At 44.8% G+C, this 17,445-nt stretch overlaps 1 protein-coding gene across 1 annotated transcript in view; it reads left to right on the top strand.

The window, feature by feature from the left end:
- LRPPRC (leucine rich pentatricopeptide repeat containing) overlaps positions 1–17,445 on the top strand; it is a 162,748-nt gene that overhangs the window by 105,007 nt on the left and 40,296 nt on the right. Inside the window, exons 26-27 of the mRNA XM_045011106.1 lie at positions 9,017–9,085; positions 9,412–9,502. Of these exons, the coding sequence (XP_044867041.1) occupies positions 9,017–9,085; positions 9,412–9,502 (160 nt within the window). The remainder of the gene's footprint in view (positions 1–9,016; positions 9,086–9,411; positions 9,503–17,445) is intronic.

Below are 17,445 nucleotides of genomic sequence, written 5' to 3'. Positions count from 1 at the left end.
CAGTTTGTGCATTCTCAGTAAAGACTTCCTAGATTTTAGCTGCTAAACTCTGTGAAGAATCTGTCCACACATAGCATGTTCCATCTAGAGGCTGAACGGGACGTTCCCTGCAGTTGCAGCTCTGGGCTGCTGCAGGCTGAACTGGGGCTGTGCCCCTGAACTGAGAGCAAAGAGAATCTCTCTCCTGTAACCTCAATGGCCTCCAGCTGGGCCCAGGAGGAGGAATCTGCTTGATTCAAATGTGGAGGGGGCAAGGAGTCAGGTAGGGATGGGGAAATAGGGACAAAGAGTATGGGAGGGAGGAGACTGAAGGAAGAAGGGCCGAAGGAAACTAGGACTGGTGTGGGAGACTGGGATTGACTAGGCAAGGAGATTAGGATTGTGAACCATTGGGGTGGGGAAAAGAAGTTGAGAGAGGAGACAGATCTGATGATGAACTGAGGTGCAGGGGAAGAATTGAAACTGGCTGGGAATAGAGACTGGGACGGAGCTATTGGGGTGGGGAAACAGAACACTGAGATTGGATGAAGAGCCCAGTAAAGGAGATTGGGATTAGGAGTCACTGGGAGCAAGGAAAATGGTCTCCACTGCCTGCCCCTTCCACCCAATGTGGAAGAGAGAGAGACCGGTTGGATGAGGAGCCAGGAGGTGGGATGGGGACTGGGAATGGCTGAGCAAGGAAATTGGGACTGGGACATGTTGGAGATTATGGGGCAGAAGGGGTCAAGCTTGGAGGAAGTGGGCAGAAATCTGTGCCCACTTGAGAACACCCCCCATCTGAGCAGAAATAGAACCCAAGGTTCCTGAATCTCTCTGACCATTCCTCTACTGTAAGCAAATATCTGTGACATACCCACAGGCTAAGTGGCCCATCCCCCTTAATGCTTGTTCCTCATAAAAGATGATAACCTTCTCCTGCCATCAATTATTTCATTAAGTCAAGTGGCAGAGGTCTTTGTGGTGGATCTAAAAGCTCCATCCCTGCTGATAAACCCTGCAGGTGTCAATATGATGCCACATGATGAAATTTCAGTTGTTGTTTTTTTTATTTTTTTGCTTTAAAAAAAAAAGCCCTAGGAAATTACACACAAACAGTCTGTGTTAAAAGAGCATTAAGGTTGCAAAGTTGAGCACTAAAGAGTCATATTTTACAGAAGCTTGAAGGTAAGGGGGGAATTCCTTCCTAACTCCAAATTTGTCAATAATTTAATCCCCTTTATACCCAAGATGCCACTGATGCCTAAGTAAGTGGCCATTCTTCTTTGAGTGCTGATCCCTATGTGTATTGCGGTGGGGGGGCGTGAACGTGGCAGGAGTCAGAGAATTTTTGCAAGCAGTGTTCGTTGGGTCTGCTCTTGTGCCCTTGCCTTCCTCAGACTTCCAACTGACGGCATAAAGAGTGGAGCAGACAACTGCTTCTCCAATTCCTTACGGCTGCATGGCTTGGGTCGGAACTTCCAGTGTCCAGAGCTTTTCTTTGATTTCTTGAATCTGTAACTATTTCAAAATTTCCCTTTAGTGCCTTTTGTACGTAGTTCTTTGTAGTTTAGTTTTTTTAGCTTTTTAGCAAAGTTTTCTAGTAGAATATATTCTTCCCCTCAGAGACCCCTCCTCCCCCAAAATAACCTATTACAGATATTGCAGTGTGCCTCGAACTCCAGCCTTCAACAGTTGTGTGTCCTGCCCCATTCCTTCTTGGTCAGTGGCGATCACCAGTGCTGTTTGTACAGTCTCAAGGAGGCACATGTTGCCGCTAGGTGTAATGTATGCCACGTTTTCCTAGCTATACCTGTGAGGTGAGGGAACTCCGTCTTAGAAAATGCCTTATGGAGAAGGCAGTGGGGCCACACTTGGCCTAGGCATCTCCCCTGTATATCATCCAGAGTCTAGATTGAGCACACTTCCTGTTCTTCAAGTGGTGGTCCCTGTTGTATTCCACTGAGGGTTATGCACCTGGAGCCAGAGCTTTTCGAAGTAGTAGCATCTGTTGGTCCGTGCATGCGCCCTTGTATTGCCTCATGGTTTTACCTGAGGCAATAAAGGGTGGGGCGGACTGACCTCATCTTCAGTTCCTTCTCACTGCTACATGGTCAAAGTTGGAGCTTCTGCCTTCTCTCTCATCCTTCATGGTGCACTTTCCAGCAAAACTGTTTTTATTCTAGTATCTAGTTCAGGTTTTACTGATTTTTTTTGGTAGTAGTAGTTTTAGTGTTCACAGTAATTTTTGTAGGATTAAGGACTTTGGAATGCTGCTTTGGTGGTTTCCTGCCACCCCCTTGTCCCCCAGCACCCATGTCTGGGTACTGGATTATGCCAAAGACACCAGGATCCAAGGTCTGCACTTCCTGCCCTTGTTTGATTTTGCTCAGCTAAGAACACCAACACTGTCTGTACTGCTTTGGGGGGAGCCCACGTCACATCCAGGTGCAGTATCTCTCCTTCCCTGTCCTTACCTGGGAAGGCTGGGCCCTAATCCTTAAGAAGCACCTTGTGGAGGTTCCCATGGGGCCACAGTCTGATCCTGGCTGGGGAATTGGAGGGGGGCGGCACACAAACTGATTTTCAGTGGCACTCACACTGCCCTGGTCCTGGCCACCGATCCGGGGGGCTCTCCATTTTAATTTAATTTTAAATGAAGCTTCTTAAACATTCTAAAAGACTTATTTACTTTACATACAACAATAGTTTAATTATGTATTATAGACTTATAGAAAGAGACCTTCTAAAAATGTTAAAATGTATTACTGGCACGCAAAACCTTAAATTAGAGTGAATAAATGAAGACTCAGCACACCACTTCTGAAAGGTTGCCTGATCTAAATCATCCCTGACAGGTGTTTGTCTAGCCTGCTCTGAAAAATCTCCAATGATGGAGAACCTCCTTGGGCAGTTTATTCCAGTACTTAACCACCCTGACAGTTAGGAAGTTTTTCTTACTTTTTGCAAGTGTTACACTGTTGACTTATATTTAGCTTGTGATCCACTGTGACCCCCAGATCCCTTTCTGAAGTAGTCCTTCCTAGACAGTCATTTCCTATTTTATATGTGTGCAACTGATTGTTCGTACAGGCCTCCAGTTCCTCTGGGTCTGAGGATTCAGACACTATGCATGCTGTTCCAAAGGTATGCTTATCAGAGGGTTTTGACGGCACCATCTTGCTCTACCCAAGAGGTGCAAGACAGTTGGACCCATCTACTTGACATCTTGCATGCATCAGTACCGGTCAGAGTTGCCTTACTGATCAACCAAGCCATTCTCCAACCGGCATGCACCATATGGCATATCTTAACCATGTGCATCCCTACCCCAAAGGGAGTGGAAAGAGGTACTGTGTCCACCCCAAGGGATCTGAGTTTCTGTTCTCCCACCCTCCGCCTAATTCCTTGGTGATCCAGTCTGCTACAGAGATGGCCGGGCAGCAGCATCCATGCTCCACCCCCTCTGACAAGGAGGGCAAAAGGTTAGACCTGATGGATAGGAAGGTCTTTTCCTCAGCCAGCCTCCAGTTCCATATCTCGAACTACATAGTAATGATGGTCAAATATGACTTTTTGAACTATGGGCAGATGGCGGGTTTTGCAGATAAACTATCTAAGAAAGATTGTACCCGCTTCCAGGCTATTTTGGAGGAGGTCAAGTTGGTCTCCAGGACCATACTTCAGGCTGCAGTTGATTATGCAAACAATGGCGACTGGAATCATCATGAGAGGAAATCCTGGTTACATTCCTCAGGCTTCCTTAGAGAGTTTCAGAGCACAACTGAGGAACTCCCTTATTTGATGAATCACACCTCTTCATCCAGAAGACGGATGATTTTTTACAGTCACTGAAGGACTCTAGATCCACCTTATGATCCAGGACCGAAACGAAACATTTTACCATCCACCACCTACACAATGCTATTGAACTCCCCAATTGTACCACCAATGAGCCTACGAATCTCCGCAGAAGCACCCGAAGATCCACAGGTCTTGTCTGCCTGATCCGCCAGTGCAGCCCTCCACACAGCACACCTAGTCTTTGTGTAAGCATTATTTCTGAGTGCATCCCAATACTCTTGTTGACCACTCCCTTTGAAGGCTGTATAAAACTTTCTACCAGCATGGAGCACGATAACGGAGAAGTGGGTTCTGCGACACTTCCAATACAGGACTCACCACTGCTCCACAAGTCTTCACAATTTTTTTTTCCATGATAGCAGCTTACCTCCAACAGCAAGGAGTCCTCATCTACCCTTACTTGGTCAACTGGCTACTGGCAGCGCAATCCAGAAAGGAAGCTCAAGAATCAATATCCCTGCTCCTTTTACTCCTCTCTTCCCTAGAGGTGAGTGAACATTGAAAAATCAACTTTTTACCCCACAAGGTCCCTGGAGTTCATCGGTAAATGCATCAGTGCGGCCTCCAGATGTGCATACCTGCTGAAAGACACCCCGGAGTCTGCTGGACCTGATTTGCTTCGGTGTCATCCAACCCCTCAGTCTCAGCCAGAACTGTTCTGTTCTTTCCCTCCTCAGCCACAGGGCAGCATGTACGTATGTCACAGCGTTGGTTTGCCTGCGCTTCTGCTTCCTATAACTATGGCTGCAACCAACCCATGGATACCATTCTCACCATCCCACCAGAGATCATCACTTCCCTCCGATAGTGGACAGACCCATTCCAAGTCTACTTCAGAATGCCCTTCCTCCCATCCTCACCGAGCATGTCTATCCTAACAGATTGATGGCTGTGGAGCACATATGGGATATTTCATGATGCAAGGAAATTGGACCACTTGAGAAGCCCAGGATGCACATCAGCATCCTGGAACTTTGAGCAGTACACAAGGCATGCCGCACGCTTTTGCTGTCCATCCATTCTCGTCATGTTCTCATCATGTCGGACAACACCACTATGGTTTACTACATAAGCAAGCAGGCACAAGTTCCTCAGTGCTGTGTGTGGAAGCCATGTGCCTCTGGAAATGGTGCCTTGTACACTGTATCCTCTTGTCAATGGCCTACCTACCAGGGACGCAGAATGTGATTGCCAATGCTCTCAGCAGGAACTTGACAACCAACCATAAATGGGAACTGCATGACACGGTAATTGCAGATGTTTTTGGTCAATGGGGAACTTCAATCAAGGACCTCTTTGCATCTCACACCAATGCCATGTACATTCAGTACTGCTCAAGGGGAGGACTCTGTCCATTTGCAGGGCGATGCGGTGGTCGTCACCTAGTTGGACTGGGTCAACTGTGCCTTCCCTCTCCTACCACTTGGGCCATCCATTCTTCAAAAACTCTGATGGGAGAGGGTGATCAGTCATCCTGATCGCTCCATTCTGGCCTCGCCAATTCTGGTTTCCTCTGCTTCTCCACATTTCAAAACATCCTCCATTCCTGCTCCTGATGTTCCCAGAACTGCTCACACAATACAATGGCAGACTCCCCGATCCATAGACGCTTCACCTGACAGATTGGTTTTTGGATGGACACCTCTGCTAGCATGAGAGTGTTCGTTGGCAGTACGAGAGGTCCTCTCCAATATCAGGAAGGACTCCACAAGATGATCCTGCTGGGCTAAGTGGGCACATTTCACATCCTGGGCCCAACAGAAACGAGGCTGTTGGCATCCCAATGTTCTTGGACTATTTCCTCTATCTAAAGGCATCAGGACTTGCTCTCAACTCCGTCAGGGCGCACTCAGTAGCTATTAGTGCTTCCCACCCTCCGGTGGAGGGTCATTCTGTTTTTACCCACCCTTTGACTGCCTGGTGACTGAGCACTGAGGAAAAAAATGAATCTAACTATCCACTAAATGCTGGAAATGCACTAAGTAAATTGAGAGTCGAGAGAAATGTTTTATTTCTAATCTATATTGTACTCCTTAGTTTTACTCCTAGGGGAATTCTGCACCACTGTGCATGCACAGAATTTGTCCCCTGCAGATTTCTTTGCTTCCCTGCAGAAAAATGACTTTCTAATAGGGAAGCCATGAGCGGTCATGTGACCCTCCCCAGAAGTATCTTTTGGGTGACCATGTCAGCCAACAAAGAGGGAAAGCAGGCAAGATGGGGGAAGACCCGGCTGGTGGTTCCTACCCTGTGCCAGGCTCAGCTGCTAGTCCTGGGTGGGCTGTGGAGGACAGGACTTCCTCTTCCCCTGCACGGCATCCGGGGCTGGGTGAGACCTACCCCCAGATTTCTCCCCCAGCTATAGGAAGCTCTGCAAACTTCTCAGGTGCAGGAGGTACAGGGATCTGCTCCCCCATCCACCCAACCCCAATGCATCCAGACCCCCTCATACCCAGACCCTCCTCCTGCACCCAGAAAACCCCCTCCCCCCGATGAGCCCCACTCCTCATGCACTTGGACCCACCCCAATGAGCCACCTGCACCTGGGTCTCCACCCTACTGATCCCCAACCATCTGCACGGTGCGGCAGGACCTTGGGGTGTTTCTGGGGCAGGCCTGGTCCTTGCGCCTTGTCAGAGTTGGGTGCAGCCTCACTGCTGAGTGTGTCCCGGGAGGAGCTGCACAATAATCTCCCACCTCTGTGCAGCCAGTGGCCTGTGCTCCCCAATGCTATGCTGGAACCTCCACATTTATTTGACAAATAAAATTTGCAGAATTTAAAAATATTCTGTGTAGAACAATTTTTTTATTTTTGGCGCAGAATGCCCTCAGGAGTATTAGCTGTTGCAGTGTGAAAACAGTAGGTCCACGATTTTCAGATTTAGATGTGATATTTTTTTCTTCACTTAATGATGTCCCTTTAATTGTTTTAAACTTACTTTGATTCTGTTCTGAACTATTTCTGGTTCAAAATGACCCATATTAAGACTGTAGAATCTTAAGCAGCTAGATTTTTAGCAAAGTCAGGAAATGTAAAGGTTAATGAAGTGAAAATGTATCACAGTATTGCACAAAATGAATATTTTATGCTCTATACTTTACAACTGTAAAAGGAATGTATTAAAGTAATTAACACTGCTGTTGGAACCTTAAATTTTGTATTTCCTTACTTACAGTTTTAAGTGTGCAGCTTAATGTTGCATTAATACGTTTTTTCCCCTTTAATTGCTTTGCCTTTAAAAGGGGGGAGGGGGATGAGGAAGAGAGATTCAAAAGCTCTTCGGTTTTTGGAGTTGGTAAGCTGTTTGTTTTATAGCTTATACAGCTTGCAGAGCTTATGAAATTTACCAGTGGAACTTTGTCCTTGAACCATGTATTTCAGATTTAGTGTGTACATGTAGATTTGAGCAAATCTTCAGCAGAATGTTCTTGGTATGCAGTTTTTGAACACTTTCTTACTTTAAACCAACTTTTTTCCAACCAAACAAGTGCAATATAACAAAACAAAAAAATTAGTTGGAATTTTTTTTTTATATTCCCATAACTCAAAATAATTGAACAGATTTGACTCAGACTTAAAGAAAGAAAGGAAAGGAAAAAAAGCCACGTGGACTAAGTATAGAAAATCTCACCTGAAAAGGGAGAAGTGTTATCACATTATAAGGAAGTGAAAGCAGAGATATAATGTAAATTGTTTTGCAACCTTAACTGTACCCTCAATCACCAGTATTCTGTGATTCCATACCCACCGACTTCAGTCCTTATTATGTATCAGAGGGGTAGCCGTGTTAGTCTGGATCTGTAAAGGCAACAAAGAATCCTGTGGCACCTTATAGACTAACAGACGTTTTGCAGCATGAGCTTTCGTGGGTGAATACCCACTTCTTCAGATGCACTTGCATCTGAAGAAGTGGGTATTCACCCACGAAAGCTCATGCTGCAAAACGTCTGTTAGTCTATAAGGTGCCACAGGATTCTTTGTTGCCTTTACAGTCCTTATTATAGAATAGTACTGCAGAAGCTCAGCTTTATTTTAAACAGTATTCTAGACCTTAAGATTTTGAAGAGGATCCTGAAAACATGCAGTGGTATTTTCCTCCTGAGTCTGTGGAGAGCCTGAAAAAATAGCTGTAAGATGAATTTGTAGTGGAATTTATGCTATGGTGTATATGTGTCCTGAATAGAGTGGTTGCTGCCTGCAACTGCTATAATGTACACTGGATTAAGCTTGTCTTCTGGTGAGAGTGTTGTAGTTGGGACAGAAGCTGGCACTAAAAACAGTGGAATATAGTAGGAAAATTTCTGGTACTAGATGTTGATGGAGTAGGGATGTAAATAGATGCTGCAGTTGGAAAAAAGAGTCAGTCCTGGTGTTTCAGTTAGTGAGTAATTGCTACTATTCTGGGTGACTATTTCATGAAGACAACAATTTGTGAACATTTGGCATTCTTCTGAAGGAGTGAGAGAGATGACTGGGGTGTATTTGTAGTCTAAAAGACGAGTATTTTGTAATGGGAAGGAATGGAATCAGCAGGGTGGTATGTTTGTGATGCTCTATCAGAATACATAGCGCTCTGATCGTCTGTAGTTGTGTGTGTTTGTAGATTCACGTTGGGCGTGTGTTGAAAATGATGGCAGGAAAAGTAAAGTTGTATTGCATGCTCAGTTTTCAGTTGCTTTTACTTACATTATGAACCTTATTTCTTCAAATATCAAAAGCTCTTGACAATAAAAATCAAGGCAGGCTTGTGGTCTTTGAAACAAACCATTCTTGAACTATGTGATGAAGTTTGTATTTTTAAAAAAAAATACATTCTTGTTTCAAAATGTGTCACTTTTTCACTATTACCTACCCAAATGGCTCAACTAATGTCTGACTTAAAAAAAAAAAAATCCCGTTCAATCAGAGAAACAGCATAGCAATTTTCAGTTGAAAAGTACTGTTGAATTGCAATATATTTAGAATGAAACATGGTTATTGTTTCTGCAGAGTCGCCAATACAACCTTTGCATTTTTTAACTCACTTAGGATAAATGTTTAGAATTGTGAGAAGTCTTCTTCAAATCAACCATAAAATACTTCATTATGACAACATATAATTACTTTTACATTTTAAGAAAATACTTTGGCTAAGTAAACTGACATTTTTGTTTGTGCGGAAATACTATTTTACAGACACCAGGCTTGAGAGCTCGTCCTGGGAGGCTGCAGTGGTTTGCCGAGAAGTGTATTGCAACTAACCAGGTACATCTATTGCATGATGTTTCCTGTCTGTTTGTGATTAATACTTCAGTGGTAATACACAAATAAGTTTTGAAGTATTTCATGCATATCCCAATTTACATAAACAGTAATGATGTAAATTGATACTTTATATTTAGTGAAAAATTATATACAGTCTTATATTTACATTTCCAAATTTTTGGACAGAACGTGTGTGTGTGTGTGTGTATACATATTTGTGAGCTGCATATGTGATTATACATATAAAAATTAAATTAAGCCATAGTCTGATATACAGATATTTTATGTTATGTAACTTTTTTCTTGTTTCCCCTCCCCCCCCCCAGATGGAAACTTTAGAAAATATGGTGGAAATGACTCAAAAACTATTTGAGTGTGATAGAGATCAGATGTACTACTACCTCCTAAAATTATGCAGTAAGTTAACTGAAAATCTTTTCTTTTGCTCTATTAGAAACTGTTTTTCCAGTGATAGCTTTGTGGGAGTTTTAATTGTTTTAATTGTATTTGAAAAAGCCTTAAACTGTGTAATGGGAACAAAATGTAAGTTTTTTAACTGGTTTTGGATTTTCAATTAACCAATTAAAACTATATTTCTCAAAAGGGCCATTCTCGGTGTTGATAGTAATGATGTGTAGCACAGCTCTTGACACGAATTTTCTGACTTAGGTTTGCTTTGCTATCTACGAATTCTATTTAGGCTACTCAGACAGTAAACTCTGCATTTTTACCATGAATTTCTTCTCTGCAACACGGAAACTTTTCCTTTGATTCTTAACATGATCTTTTGTCACAGATCATGGAGAGGGTTTTTTTTTCCTGGCTTGTGAGGTGGCCTGAAAAGTACCTTTTGTCCCTACTTTCACTGAACCATTTGCTTTGTCATCTCTCCTAGTTTCTTTTTACATCCAAAGAAAATACCAATGTTGCCATGTTTCAAAACTCTTTTTCTACTTCATTTGTCTGAAGTTACATCCATAGTTGTAGCCAAAGACAGAACCCATAAAAGTTAAACCTTGTTGGCGTTTAAATTTTTCAATTTATTCCATTTTTATAAATCAAGTAAAATACTTGAGAAACGCCATAGGTTTTATTTATCATGGATTCCATGTATTTGTAACATGCTCCAAAGTTTTACCCATAACTTGTTTGTTGCTGTGGCTGTGATTTGTGCTTTTGGATGAGTGTTTTGTTTTGTGGAGGCTTTTTTGGGTGGGAGGGAAGGGAAAATGGTTTCAAATATAGAATTAGTTATGTGATCGCTCAAACCATTTAATTTTGGGGCCACTTTCTATAGCAGAGATTAGATTCCCATTTTCTTTATATTTCACAGCATTAATAAAAATTAGCCACAAATATGTAGACTGCCCGCAAGCAATTATAACTGGGTGAGATCCATTCTACTCACATAAAGTTGGTTCAGGCTCCGTATGGGTGTGTTGGGAGGGATAAAATACAACTCTCTACTGCAACCCAGGGCTAGGGTTGCTGCAGAAACCTGCCTGCCAGAGATTTCTAGCCATGAGCCGTAATAGCCATTGCACTTCCGCTGTAACTGTTGCTGAGTTTACTGTGTCCACTGGATCTGCAGACCCTATGTTACTCCACCTTCATGCCCAACTATGTGGGATCAGCCTGGAGATCATTTCTATAACACACAGGGGTGTAGAGCCACTCCACCAGCATAGCCTCCACACAGTAACTATGTAGGGCTTCAGTGATGAAGAAGGCCTCGTACTGACCCTCCGTCCATGAGTAAATTTCATCCAGTGTGATTGGCCTGTATACCAGTTGGTCAATTTACTACCATTTGGTTTTAAAATAATTTGAAGAGGGAAAACCCCTGCTAATTTCTGTTACAATTCTTTGTAGTTGGCACTGTATGAAGATTCTGTAGCTAGATTTGTTTGGTTGAAAGATTATAAAAATTTCCATTATCCCCTAATCAGTCTGTGCCCTGAGCACGCTGCCTGAACCCCAACCCCTGCTGCACCCCAGCTCCCTGCCCCGAGCCCCCTGCCTAAACCTCAACCCCCTTCTGCACCCCAACCCCCTGCCCTGAGCCCCCTGCTGCATCCCACACCCCTCCTGCACCCTGAGCCCCCTGCCTGCACCCCAACCCCCTGTTGCACCTCAACTCCCTGCCGTGAGCCCCCGCCACATCCCTCATGCCCTCTCTGGGGGCGGGGGGGAGTTGGGGTGGGGACTTCAGGGAAGGGGTGGGAATGCAGGCAGGGAAGGGGTGGGAAAAGGCGGGGTCTCATGGAAGGGGTGGAGTGGGGGCAGGGCCGGGGGCAGCGAGGGGTGTGTGTGTGTGTGTCAGTGATGCAGCCCTCAGGCCAGTGAACTAGCTCTCATGGTCATTTGAGTTTGATACCCATGTTGTAAAGGCGCGGGACTCACCCCTGTGGCGCCTCCTTCAGGTTGTTTCTAGGAGTTAGCTCGTCCAGCCTCCGGAGCACCCTCTGCTGGCCGATGTCCCTCCCAGGACGCAGTGCCTCTCGTCTTTGGGCACTGCCCCCTGGCAATACCCCCGCAGTCTTAGGGTCTCCCCCACCCAGGGGAAACCCCAACCCTCTATCCCCGCCTTGCCTCAGTCGTGGGCTACTGCCAGTCACCAACTAGCCCCCGTTCCCTGGGGCAGACTGCAGTATAAGCCACTTATCACTGGCAAGGAGGGTTTGGACCTGCTGCCTCTGCCTATCCATGGGCTGCCCTCTAAACCCCCAGTACCTGTTGGTCTTCTGCTAGGCCGCAGCCTGGGGCTTTCCGGACTGGAGCCTCCCCAGCTTCTCTGCCTTTCCTCAGCCCTGCTTCACTCAGGTACTCTGCCCAGGTCCCTGCAGCCAGGTCCATCTCTCTCTACAGCTAGAGAGAGACTGCTGAGCTCCTGGTTCCCAGCCTCCTATATAGGGCCAGCTGAGGCCTGATTGGGGCATGGCCCAGTTGCGGCTGCTTCTCCAATCAGCCTATTAGCTGTTTTCCCTGCCACAGCCCTCTCCCAGGGCTGTTGTAAGCCCTTCAGAGCAGGAGTCGGGTAACCACCCTGCTACAATGTTCTTGCTACAACTATTGTAAGCTGTAGTATGTATAATTTCTTAATAATTTGCTCTGAAATAAGATTTTCAGGAATGATTTATCTTAACATTGATTTTGCTGTTCCGTGCAGGAAAGATTATCATTGCCAGAAATTATACCATATACTTTCAAAAATGCTGCTCATTCTGGTTATCCAGAAGCTTGGGGTACCTGTTTTTCATGTTCTAGAGATTAGATACTGAACAATGTGTTTGTATCAGGACATTAGAAAGTATTATAAAAAACTTCAAGAAAGGGCAAATAAAATCTGTTGGCATGGATATTTATCAAGAAACCTTTACAACACTTAGTTCTAATTGTGCAAGAGAAAACTTATCATTAAAGCCTGAAGTAGTATGACACATCTTTTAACAAATGTGCAGGTTCCCCCCGCCCCCTCCCAAGAATGTAAGCTACATTTTAACAATTCCATATGCCAAGGAATATTTATCCCAGAGCAATCCAGTGACTTCAGAGCACAAACGTCTGAGAAGATAACCACAATATATCCTTTTATTATTAGAACTAGAGATGGTGAGTTATTACTCAGATTAAGTAGTGCTCTTTCTGCAAACTATTAGAAAACTGCCTTTTCACGTCATAGAGCAAGAACGTAGGATGTTTCCTGTCCTGATTAAACTTCCTTCAAGCAGAAGAGATGAATAATGCAACAAAAAATGGCTAAAAACCTGTTGTACATCTTTCCTTCATGCCTTTTATACCTTTCATTTTCTCAGCAGCCTCAAAAAGCTTTAAAACCAAGCTATATTTGTATCTCCATTCTGGCTTTATAAATGTTGGTTTACCATAATAAAACAACTGGGCCTAAAATATAATCTTGCTTCACCAGGAGGTAGTCGTCCTACTTCCGAACAAGCAACCTGTCCCCTCCAACAGTTACTCCGTCTGACAGCATGTCTGCTGAGAGTAGAAATCTAAACAGATATAATTTATCAAACTTCTGCCACACAAATTCTTCAGTCTGCAAGAAAAGTCGCAACAAATTCCATCTACTCAAATAAATGGAAAAGGTTTACAGCTTTCTGTCACCATAAAAGACAAAAACCATGCACTTGCCTGCTTTCAACCATTTAAGACCAAGTATCAAAACTGTTCCACACAGGAGTATAATTGAGAGATCTCATGGAATACCTAGGCCATAATTCTGTATCTGCTTTCAAATTTTAAGCAGAGCAAAATTAATAGCCCTCAATCGAATCTAAAATGTGATCCTGGGTATAAAAAACTAACCCATAATTATGTAGAACCAAGAGATGACAAAGCTATTAGATGTTTAAGAAATCTTTTATCTGAACTTCTGAAATAATCTAGCCCATAAAATTTATCTTCAGCTTTTGACAATTTCAGATAACAAATATCATGTGTATGTGAGACATTCAAAATCAAAGATGCTTTTGCCACTGAGTAATCCCTCTCTTGGTTCATAAGACTATATCGCCTTTATTGGGAGATGAAAGTTGCTTGGAACCATGAGCTCACCAGAAGTTGATCCTGAAGAAGGAAGCTGTTCTAACTTGTGTTGCTCAAGCTGAGGGACCACAGAGAGTTCTAGGGCATCTGCCTCAGGTTTTATATCCTAGAAAAATGCATGCAGGTTACCTTTTATCCAGAAGAGGGTATTAATCTAAAAACACACCATATCCTGGTCAAATACTCTCTTTGAACGTCCCTACCAGTTGGCAGGTGACCCCCAAAGACTGACATTGACAAGAAGTTGGCATCAGGAAGTTGATTCTGTCTCTGAAGACTAATACTGCCTCTCCCCACCTGCAAGGAAAATGGCACAAAGAGGCAGACATGACCTCTCTTTGTGGGAGAACTAGACATCCGCCTTCCAGGGGAAAAAAACACTCAGGGGCTAGTGATGCTGGATTGGCCTCAAGCTTGGTGCTGAAGAAACAAGGCTTCGCACCAGCCTTGATGTTGGCTGCAGTGCTGGTGTCCATGTTGGCACCATCTACAGAATTGCTTATGGCACCTAATGTTTCTTTAATGGAGGAGTCTACCAAGGATGTCATTGGCTGATACAGAGACCTTTTTTGACACTGGTACAAGATTCCCATATATGTCAGTTCTGTCTCTTGATGAGGTCTATTCATCATATTTTTCAACAGGGTATACCTTCTCACTGATGTACAGCAGGGAGCCTTCTCCCCTGTGATCAGAAGGCAAACCTACGGAGCAGACCAGAGGTAGACCATCACATGGATAGCAGTGACTTGGCCAACCCCAGCAAATCTAGCCATATCAGTATCGTGTGCCACTGTGACCCTACTGGAGTTATTGGGGTACACCATCTCACATCTCCAGGAGCCAGTCGCATTACCACTATGCTAGGAAGCAGTCATTTGTGCTATCTTTAGACCTCCAACACGTGACGGAGAGAAGCAGGAACAGGGAGATGAGGAGGAAAGGGCACCAGAACAAGAGGATCACCACATCTCTTCCTATCTCTGCAGCTTTGATACCTTTGCCCGATGACTTCAGTGCATTCCAAGAGCTGTTTACCAAAATTGCTTGTTACAATTTCTGTTCTTCAAATAATGTCCCTCTTTGGTGCTCTACTTCAGGTGCATATGTGCTTCTCAAGCCCTTGATCAGAGATTTTCCATTAGTAGGGTCTGGTTGGCACATGCATGCGCTCTATACAACCTTGTGCTGGGGTCTGAGAGCATATAAGGCGCTCCTCAGTTCCTTCTGTACTGCCTCTTCCTGAGATGGAGCTCTAGTATGTCCACCTGATGTGTGCTTCAACATGTGTTGCAGTTTAGTTAGTGTAGTATTATTTGTTGTTTAGTATAGAATTAGTTAGATAGTTTGGGAAATTCCAGTTTTTTCCTCTCCCCTTTTTTTCTCATCCATTTTTTCCTAAGGAGCATATTTAGCCTGGCAGGGCATGCCTAGCTCTTCAGGTTTCAAACGCGGTCTTTTTTGTTGGAGGTGACGGCCACTGTAAGTGTATCCATTGCATGGAAAAGTCCCGTATCTCCCAAAAGAGTAACTTTTGCCTGACTCTAAAATCTAGAACTCAGAAGAATCAAGAGACCAAACTAAAGCTGATGATGATGGAGTGCTCCCTTTGACCTGCTTCTGAGTGAGGTCAGGGAGATTCCCTCCCTCCTCCCAACATCTGTCTCATGACAGATTCAGTGACCCTTCAGCTAAGGTCACGCCTAAGAAGGGGAAGATCTTGGAGGACTCAGGGAAGGCTCTGAAGAAGAGAAGCTGTGTCTTCCACCACAAGGAGATAACTCTCAAGCAGTCCTGAACTCCTGCTAGTTTTTGACTTGGTACCATGGAGGCCTTGACTTCTTGACTTGGTACCATGGAGGCAAAAGACTCTTCCTCTGGTACCAATGGAGCAGGGAGATCCCAAAGCACTTTGGAGAAACATCGGTGGCAGGGCCCTGGTACCATCCACCTCCAGATCGACACCGTCCATTTCAAACTCACCAATGGTACCTTGCCTGTCGTCTCCATCAGTACTGACAAAATCAAAGCACACACTTCAGCCCCAGTGCCTATGCACTACAAACCAATGGTACTGCCCAAGTCAACTGCAGTGTCAGTACCAATCCACTTCATATTGCAGGAATTTCATTACTCCAGGGACTTGTTAGTGTGAAATGAGCCAGAGTCCCCACTGCTTATGGGAACCTAATGACCCTCTGATACCAAGAATCTGCTCTCTGGATTACCATTGCAGAATTCTCCGCCCTTTTCTGCTGGGGCACCTGCACTGGGGGACGATGAGGCAGAGTCTCCTCCTTATCAGTACGGGGTTCCCCTCCTCATCATTACAGAAACCCATACTTTGTCAAAGACCCGTAGCCATGTCAGGGATGGTGGGATCAGTCCTGGGTACCACCCCCTGTCCTGTATGTGCTTCGCCAATGGCCATACTGAGATCCTCGGGCAGCGTATTGGGAGCAATTTACCAGACCTCCCTCTCCATTATATCAGGAAACTAAGGGGTTACAGTCTCCTCCACCAAACCCCCAACGTGAGGAGACTTTTGAGGAACAGGAGACTAGGGTGGACAAAGATGCTACCCCTCAAACCTCTAATTCATCTGCGAATGAAGCAGTCATGCCTCCTCCACTACCATCGATGGCTGATAACTTTTATCAGTTCCACAACTATGTGAATGGGATGGCAGATGCTCTCCAGATAACTTTTTGGGGAGTTTAAAGACTCAAGTCACAAGCTTCTGGACATTTTGCAGCTGGCAACACCTACCTGGGTTGTCCTACCCATTAATGAAATACTCCTGGAGGTTTTTTAGCAAACTCCTGCCACCATACTGCCAACTTGTAAACTGACAGATAAGAATTATTATGCTGTCCCCCCGGGCTCAGAATTTTTCTTTTCCCGTCCCTTTCCTAATTCCCTGATGGTAGATGCTGCAAATGAGGAAGGTAGATAGCATTGTTTCAGGTGTACTACCAGGAAGCAAGGACCAGAAAAGTTTAGACCTTTTTGTATGGAAGGCCTGCTAATTGGCAACCCACCATTTTCAGATCACAAACAGGTGATCATGGCCAAGTATGACTACACAAATTACCAGTTTGCATCCTTTATTGAACATCTTCCACAGAAGCATAGAGAACAATTTCAGGCATTATTTAGGACTGTCAGTTATTAGCCGGAACCTCTCTGCAGGATCTATAAGGAGTTAAAGCCCTGTATCAAGAAGAACAGGGATCAAAGGCTCTGTTCCTTCTTATGGGGGCAGCTCTGCATCCCCTATCAGAGCTGAGCCATGCTGACTCAGCACTGAGCACCTCAACATTGGTGAAAAGTGCTCTGGCTTCTCTGAGGGTCAGACAGCGATGTGATGCCTGTCATTTCTAGCACTGAAGAAGGACTCCTCTTCTGCATCCCAGGACTCTTGGCACTGTCAGGCATTTCTGGTACAGAGGAAGTCCACACCTCAACAGGACTCTCGGCACCGGTGCCGTGGAAGAAGCAGTGGAAGACTGTCTGGGCGCTCACCAACTCTGAAGTCCGCTGCTCATAGGGAAGCCAAAGAGTGTGATCCATGCCGGGCCAATCAAATTCAACAGCTGCCAGCATAGTACTATTGACTCTGGCCCTGGGAAGGGACCCATTGAGTCTGCTACCGTTGGACTCTCCTTGGCACTACCATCTATTCTAGAGACGTTCGAGGCAGCAAGGGAGCTACTATCATTCCCGGTATCGCCATCCCCAGGTGCAAATGGCCTGGCCAGCAAAGTGGTAAATGCCAGTGCAGTGGCCCT

This window comes from Mauremys mutica, chromosome 3, assembly GCF_020497125.1.
Source record: "Mauremys mutica isolate MM-2020 ecotype Southern chromosome 3, ASM2049712v1, whole genome shotgun sequence".
NCBI lineage: Eukaryota > Metazoa > Chordata > Testudines > Geoemydidae > Mauremys > Mauremys mutica.
The sequence above is the reverse complement of the archived record's forward strand: the minus strand, read 5'-3'. Positions and strand labels throughout refer to the sequence as shown.